The sequence below is a fragment of the Epinephelus moara genome, chromosome 17, assembly GCF_006386435.1.
Source record: "Epinephelus moara isolate mb chromosome 17, YSFRI_EMoa_1.0, whole genome shotgun sequence".
Classification (NCBI taxonomy): domain Eukaryota; kingdom Metazoa; phylum Chordata; class Actinopteri; order Perciformes; family Serranidae; genus Epinephelus; species Epinephelus moara.
Window position 1 is genome coordinate 5,966,425 of NC_065522.1, and position 8,623 is coordinate 5,975,047.

Consider the following 8,623-nt stretch of genomic DNA (forward strand, 5'->3'; position numbering starts at 1 on the left):
GCGCTCGTACTCACGTTTCGGCAACACACACATGTGGTTGGGTTTAGGAAAAAGAACAGTTTGGCTTTACAGTCACACAGGAAGCGAACATCAGCCTTTGGGGTGAAAGTCGGCGGTTGTTGGACCCATCCATTACATCTCCTGCTCACCCTACTCGGACTTTCACCCCCTTAACTTACAGTGTTGTCCGGCATTGTTTCTCCCTGCTATGGCTGGTCGCTGTTACGTGATAACTGCAATCAGTCGGGTATCATACCAACATGAAAGGACAGCTTTTTGTGTCGGTGTCTGATGCCGGGAGTCACTGCCCGAACACCAGTATTCAACAATTTCAGAGTGAGACTGAGTTGCCAAGAATGGACTTCTTTTTAAAAAGCACTCCGTTTGTTAAAGCACCATGAAAACCAATCGCGAGGCTGCAATTGCGCAATATTGCTGTCGCTGAACTGACAGCGACGACAGCACAAAGCATTAAAAACACCTTTAAGAGTTTCGTAGAACAAGCAGCTCCAGAAAATTCCTGTGTTATTGCCAGGCAACGGCACACTCAGCTGCTGTCAGTCACTTAGCTAGTTCAACTAATGCCATGACCTAATGTCATCAACTGACTAAAGAAGACACAGTGTACATTAAGTCAAGACACTCCCAGCCTGGTGCTGTTTATTATATCATGAGTTTATAAGATGATGAGACAACTTGGTCTTTATTTTCTCCTTTTGGTTATGGTGGATATAATAAAACTTTGTTCCAACTGGACAGCCAAAGTAAGATGCTCCAAAAGGATAAAGATCAGGTTCCTGGGGTGTAAAAGCAGGGTGCTATGTGATCATGGCCTCAAACTGTACTTTTCTATCTTCTGTCCTATTTCTACCTGCTGCTGCTGAGACCTAAATTACACAGGGATCATTAAAGTGAAAGCTTATCTAATCATCTCCCCTCTTCTCTTATTTTTTTCACAGAGAGCTTTTAGGTCCAGACTTTACAGAGACCTACTACACAGAAGATGGGCAGCCGGTGACTGTGGCTAACAACAATTACACTGTAAGTGTGAAACAGTCAGTCGGTGGTTGTTTCTTCCTCACCATTTTTTTAAATGCTGCTTAATAGCACATCATCCCATTATCACTTTCTGTGTTATGACTTTGTACATTGTACTTGAGTTTTTTCCTAACCCTGTTTTAAAACACCCTTAACTATACCTTAAAAACCTGATCCTTAGGACTGCAAACTTTTACAAAGCATTACAATATTTGAAATGCTTGAAGTAGTTTGTACTCACTACAGTGGTGTCAGGCAGCGGCTGGTTGTCATTTGTCTTAGCATGGTATTAAAATCAGTGTGCAGTCTTAAAACCTTCATTATATGTATGTGACTTGTCATTTCATGTGGTATTTAAGGACATTCAAAAGGATTCCATATTTCAAGCAGACTGCACATCAATTATGATTTAAAGTAATCCCTGTATGATTCCATTATTGCAGAGATTTATTTAATGATCTTACTGCTGAATATGATTTATTCTGTACTTTTGGTAGTTTTGCCTCATGAAAAGAAATCCAGCATTGGTATATTGTGATATCTGGTTTCACAAAACTCAAACAGTGTCACCTGTATGGAAGTATTTGGCTGCCAACATTAAGTTGTCAACAGCTGAATTTTCCCTTTCTATGTCAGTGCATGATGCTTATAATAACTAAAACTCTAGTGACAAAAGTCTTTATTTTATTGAATGTAAAAATGGACTCCATTTTCATTTTCAAATAAACAGACAATGTGTAACCTAAACTTGCAAATAAAGAGTCAAAAGAAAAAACTTCAAATGTAAGAGTCCAGTTTGCAATGTTGTTTTAGGATGCCCCCCAAAAGCTGACCAAATGTTAGTCAACCAGAATGGTCATTAGTCGTTAAGAATTCATTGGTCGCAGAAAATAAAACAAACAAAAACATGAAACTCTATGAGGAGCTGTGCCTTGTTAAAATAAATCAAAACCTGCATGACTGGACCATGTGGGAATTTGATTTGAAAGACAGACACAGGAAGTGGCCACACTCAGCAGTCAGACAGGAGTCACATTAATTTCCAGGGCTGGTACCTGCGGTTATTACACAGGCTAGTTAATAACATGTTGAGCAGGAAATCCAAAGTGTGGGATCATTTTGAGAAGGTGAAGGACGAACCCAAGGTGATATGTAAACTCTGCAGGCAAACATTTACCGACTACAACCATGACGTATCATCTGAAACATGTAAGTAGCCACATGCCCATTAGCCACTTAGCACAATCATTACTGCTTTGCCAACAATGTAATTAACAGGTGGCTCGCTCAGTGTGTGACGTGCACTTGTAGATAAAATATAGGCCTATATTAATGAAGGTTCATTAGTATGGTTTTGTATTTCTCTGTAATGTAGCACAGTGTTAACAATGTCACTTATATTATTCTTTCTCAAATCTTGTACTCAAACCATTGTGTTGCCCTGCCCAAAATATATCATTTAATAATTACATTAATATCGTAAACTAGTCCATACCCGGGGATGTGTTATGTATAGAGGAATAAGAAATCAAAACAGTATATTAGTGGAGATGCAAAATCAGAGCACTGTAAATGCACTGTGTAATAAATATTAATGTAAGACAAACAATGCACACTGTATTTAGAAACATGCTTTATGGCAAAATACTTGGAGCATAGTTTTGGCTGACGGCACGGAGGCACGTGCGTGCGCGGGGCCATGCGCGGGCACACAGGTACACACATACAGGCAAACTGTGGTCCCAGCGCGCATGCGCAGCTCACACTGCTAATGGTGCTCATAGTAGGAATGGGTAGTGGACAAAAATGTGAATATAAACAGTAGAAAAAATGCAAAAACGGTATCATGGCTGTCTGCACATGACCCGCGCACGTGCAGCTCGCGCTGTTGATGGTGCTCACAATATGACTGGGTAGTGGACAAAAACGCAAATATAAACAGTAGAAATGTGGGAAAAATGCAAAAATGGTATCGTATCATGAAAGCCTATGCGCAAGTTCAGAGAAAGGTCAAAGCAGTGAGGAGGAAAACGGATGATGATGGATGGACGGAGGGACGGACGGACGGAGGGACAGAGGTTTCTCCATTTAATAGTAGGATATTCAGATGACTAATTGACTAATGGCGCTAAATGACAACTATTGGTCGACTAGGAGTATTAGATATTAGATAAGATGAGGTTGAACATTGCTCATTCAAAAAATAAAATGAAAAGTAATTTTTGCATTCAATTTCAATACCTGTATGACACTGTTATGCTTAAGAGTAGACTGAAAAGTATTCGTTAATAAAGTTTTCACTGCAGGTTTAATTAAGGTTTTAATTATTCATTAGAAATTTAAATTAGATCATAAACCATTTTTGTCATCCACCATGCAAACGCAAATCAAAATATGATTTCAATTTAATTAAATGATTTCATTTTAATATTGGTGACTACAGTCTCCCGCACACTCAAAGCTAACTAGTGGTAATCAACTAATTTTGTTAATCCAGGATTTTGTTATCCTACAGTGAGCATGTCTAGGGGGAGAGAGTGAGGTCAAATGATGATAAATAAAGTGTAGGCATTACAGTTACATTTTTACAAAGGATTTTTACAAAAGAGTACAATAAGGAAAATCAGTACTGCCTGTATGTGTCTGAAATTTTTCTAACTGAAAACCAAAAGCTTTACCTGAGGATCCCAACTAACCAGCTCCCAATGATTCCATGTGCTCCTGCATGTAATATAGGGATGAGTTAAACAGTGCAACTCTTTATCTTCATATATTCACTGAAAGCACAGCACCAGCACGGTGTGGCTTTAATTTCAACTAAAGTAAAATGTATTGTGTGGCAAAGTATTGTCAGATGGAATTTTGTCAAACAGCACCTAGTGTTAATAGATCAGCAAGGTCAGCGCTTTCTGTATGTGTGCTGTTACTATGAAAGCCACACTGCTGAGGTTTATTTGCATCCTGTAAAGGTGAGGAGAAGGACTATGTTTCTCTTTGTTGAAGTCATTTTCACACCTTTTGTTTCATATGTTCCAAACCGAAAATACCTTTGTTGCCTCTAGGGTCTGCTCAGTTTAGGGGGCTTTCTGGGAAATGTTGTAGAGCTAGATAGAAAAGATGGAGGGAAAGATAGTTCACAAAGTAAGAAAATTGTAGCGTTTGATAACAAAATAAATCTAGAGTGCTTTGAACACTACAGATTGAAATCCTACACTGTAAAACGGTGGATTTAATCATATTTCTTACGACCACATGGGAGTCATACTGGCACAAGGCTGCTTCCATTAATGATGCATAAATTATGAAGCACTTTATTAACGCTGTCAGCCATGTGTCACACAGGCTGTGTGTGGCAGTTAAGGGAGCAAGGCTCGTCAGCCAGGTTGAAAGTGTGTTAAAGGAAATAAAAGTTATCTAAAAGGCTACTGCTGGAGCCCTAAAGCAGCGTCATGGTGGTTGCTTTCAGCTCTAAAACGTGTACATATCTGCATAGCATGACATAAAGGACAGCTTTGATAGGATGACACAGTTATGTAAATACATGTTAAGCCATTGTGATGGAAATGTATTAAGCTTGTAAACGCTTTAATTTCACACATTTTAATGCATGCTTACAAATGTATTGTATCTGTAAGAACACTAACTCATTAACATGTGTACATATATAGGCTTGGTTCAAACATTCACAAATTCAAGACATGCATACAAAATGGTTTTATGCCATGGACATACACAATGCATCATCACACATGAGCAAGTGTACACACACTGCTGATCCGAATAAACATGCTGAGGCTTCTATATACTTTCACATGGCCTGACTGAGCAACAGAATGAATTCTAATCTACAATGTGTGTGTAATCATAGACAGACTGTAGCCTCAGTGGAGCATTTAGTGTATGGGGACATTAGCAATATTGTGCTTAATGGTGCAAGTAGCATTTTAACATCAGTGTATACTACATATCCTTATAGAACAATTCATATGATACCCTAGGAATTAGCATGCTGCGAATGAGGTTACATCCTTAATGCCTTGTTTGCGCATTCCGTTCTCGAATTTTCCTCGAGTAGGTTAAAAAAATTGAACTTTTGCTGTGGATTTAACTAGCTAACAGGCTATTTCCTTCAGTTCAGTTTCCTGTGTTGATTTTCAAGTGAGTTTGTCTGATTCAACAGAACTTGTTTATCTAGTTTTAACACTTTGTGAATTTGAGTAATGTTTTTCAGCTAAAATATGGTTCTACGTTATGTACAGTCAGATTGTCATTATCAGTTTGATATGAAATACAGTCAGATTTATCATTTTAATATGAAATAGCCTAACAATACAGTCAGATTTATCAGTCTGATGTGAAATATAGTCATCATCTTTATCAGTTCGATATTAAATACAGCCAGTGCACTTCCTTGCGTTGGACACTGGAGGCATCATCCTTACATTTCTGAATCTACTAACACCAGTCACACACGTAAGCGGAAACGAGGCATTGACATTAAGTTACGTAATTAAAGGGATAGTGCACCCAAAAATGAAAATTCAGCCATTATCTACTCACCTATATGCTGACGGAGGCCCTGGTGAAGTTTTACAGTCCTCACATCCCTTGCGGAGATCGGCGGGTGGAGTGGCTAGTACACCTAATGGCTGACGGCGCCCCAGACTAACGTCCAAGAACACAAAATTGAAACCACAAAATATCTCCAACATGCTCATCCGTAGTGATACAAGTGTCCTGAAGCCCCGACATAAAAAGTTGTTTCGAAAAACGTCATATGAACTCTGTTTTTAGCCTCACTGTAGCCTGTAGCTCTGACTGTTTCTCTGTGCTCNGCCGTCAGCCATTAGGTGTGTTAGCCGCTCCCCCCGCCGATCTCCGCAAGGGATGTGAGGACTCTAGAACTTCACCAGGGCCTCCGTCGGCATATGGGTGAGTAGATAATGGCTGAATTTTCCTTTTTGGGTGCACTATCCCTTTAATGTAACGTTTCTGAGCTTAGGTTTTGGTGAGTAAAGTTACTGATGTTAGATTAGGAAAAGAAACATGGTGAGGACATACTTTAACGTGACTTGAAGTTCACTAAGTGTTCACATGGTTCCTAACACGCTACTCATGGGGAATGTCCCGGGGGAAACTCGGCGTTTTTGTTACCTGTCCACTGCCCAACCTGCCTCCTAAAAAGACCTCTCAGGACTGCTTCTCTCTTTAATCCAGTCAGTTCACTGGTCACATGAGCTCAGCTTTTCATATGAACAGCCTGGTGTACATCACACCATTCTGAAACCTAATATATTCAATATAAACAAGCCTATGTTTGAGAATATTGGCAGCTTCCTACATTGTACTGTGCCACCATGTCACATTTTTATGAACTTCATGCAGCAAGGGGACTTCAAGCTATGCAGCAGGAAGAGGCTGCTACAACAGATATAAAGCCCTCAGAGTTTTTGCAGAGACAGAAGGATAAGCTTTTACAAGAATAATAAAAATTTGAGTTTATATGAAAGGTCCAGTGCGTAGGATTTAGGAGCAGAAATTTTTATAGAACCTAGAATTTAGAACCTTTTTTTAATTGGTGTATTATCACCTGATACAAACATTGTGGGTTTTTTTTTTGTGGTTTTGTTACCGTAGAATGAGCCATTTATATCTCCATAGAGAGAAGTCTTCTTGAAGTTTAACTTTAAATCAGCATAAGCACCCAAATATTGTTAGGTCATTGTCTTTCTTCTTGGTTTTACTTATATTGAGATTCAAAACAGAGAAAAAAAGAAAAACCCCTTTTGATGATGCCTCTTTGGTCTTTCATCAACAGTGTTTAGCAAAGTCACAATCCTCTTCATGCAACGTCCAATTGAAGTCACTTGATTTTAATCTTTAAAGAGGCAAGTTATCAGAATCTTTGCAGACGTTTCACATCACAATCCTTTTTGATGATCAGGGGTGGCTGAGCAACCTGATTGGCCCTTTGATCAATTTAGCTGTTAAGTGCTTCATCATAGGAAGCAAATCATCTGTTTGTCCTCAGTGGACTTTTGACTGCAGTGGTGCATGCCCAATTATGTATACTTGTGCTGAGTTAAATGATGAATAACTTCCTCAAACAAATAAAGGTTGATTGAAAATAATGGGGCGGCACGGTGGTGTGGTGGTTAGCACTCTCGCCTCACAGCAAGAGGGTTGCCGGTTCGATCCCGGGTGTGGGAGCCCTTCTGTGCGGAGTTTGCATGTTCTCCCCGTGTCAGCGTGGGTTCTCTCCGGGCACTCCGGCTTCCTCCCACAGTCCAAACACATGCAGATTGGGGATTAGGTTAATTGATAACTCTAAATTGTCCGTAGGTGTGAATGTGAGCATGAATGGTTGTTTGTCTCTATGTGTCAGCCCTGTGATAGTCTGGCGACCTGTCCAGGGTGTACCCTGCCTCTCGCCCGATGTCAGCTGGGATAGGCTCCAGCCCCCCCGCGACCCTCAAGAGGATGAAGCGGTTAGAAGATGAATGAATGAATGAAAATAATGGTTTGAAAGTTTAGAGCTGCACCTTGAGATGGATGATACACCCAATATGCATCACTATTACTTGCTTTGGAAACAGGCTCGTACAAGTAGCTGGCTACGAAATTAACTTTTTTCACTTTTTTTTTTACCACTTTGTTGAAATCTGTGCACTAATATGTACTCATGCACATATATCAATGTACCTGCCTGCCTGCAAAAATATACTGTTGACAATACATTTCAATTTATACAGAGAATATTTTGCCTGGGACAACAAAGAAACAGAAACATTATTAACTGGTGCAATGTTAGTAGCTCTCTGAGATTGAGAATCACAGGGGGGACCTTGATTTGCCTCCAGGGCACAAGCTGATGCTCACTTCGGGGCAAATAACCAGCTGTCTGTTCTAAGTGCATCCCTCTCCTCTTTTGCTCAACCACCCACTCCCTACATACTGAGCTACTCCTTCGGACGAAATTGATATGAGCTAGTGAACTTGATACTGTAGCAAGTGGGCATGTATGGATGTGTGCGCGTCTTTTTATTGATGGCTGTTGGTTAGAATCCTGTGAACTATGACCAGTCACAGTGCTTTTATAAGCAGGTGCGAGTGACTTTCAGATGTGTAGCTCTAGCTAATCAGACACTAACCTTACTAAATGTGTCAAAGTGGGCTGACAATTTCAACTGCCACCTCACTTGTATTTGATGGGTGGCAAGTAGTGATTTCAGACACTGACAAGTTGTCCCTGCTAGGTAAAAGAAGTGTAAATGTACATCTAGACTATAACAGCCATCTCAGTCACAGACAGCCTTCAAAATGCTATCTGTTCAATAGCACACTTGAGGCTGGGGGCTCTAGTTTCCCGGCGCAGCGCAGGGTGGCGCAGGGTGGCGAACCCCACGCAGAGCTAGTTTCGAGCAGCGCAACCCGAGGTGCGCTCAGTTTGGTAGTTTGGCAGACCCAGGTGCCTTGAGATGGGTGTGGCGGCGCAGCAGGGGGAGGTGTCGACAGATCCAGCTTGGCGCAGTGACAGTTTCGTGCCAAAAGGCTTCACCGAAGGTGCGCTAAAAGCTCGCCAACT

At 40.6% G+C, this 8,623-nt stretch overlaps 1 protein-coding gene across 1 annotated transcript in view; it reads left to right on the plus strand.

Annotated features, from left to right (window-relative positions):
- The window catches only part of adam19a (ADAM metallopeptidase domain 19a), a 283,587-nt gene that overhangs the window by 171,771 nt on the left and 103,193 nt on the right, over window positions 1–8,623 (plus strand). Inside the window, exon 4 of the mRNA XM_050067214.1 lies at window positions 960–1,041. Coding sequence (XP_049923171.1) covers window positions 960–1,041 — 82 coding nt within the window. The remainder of the gene's footprint in view (window positions 1–959; window positions 1,042–8,623) is intronic.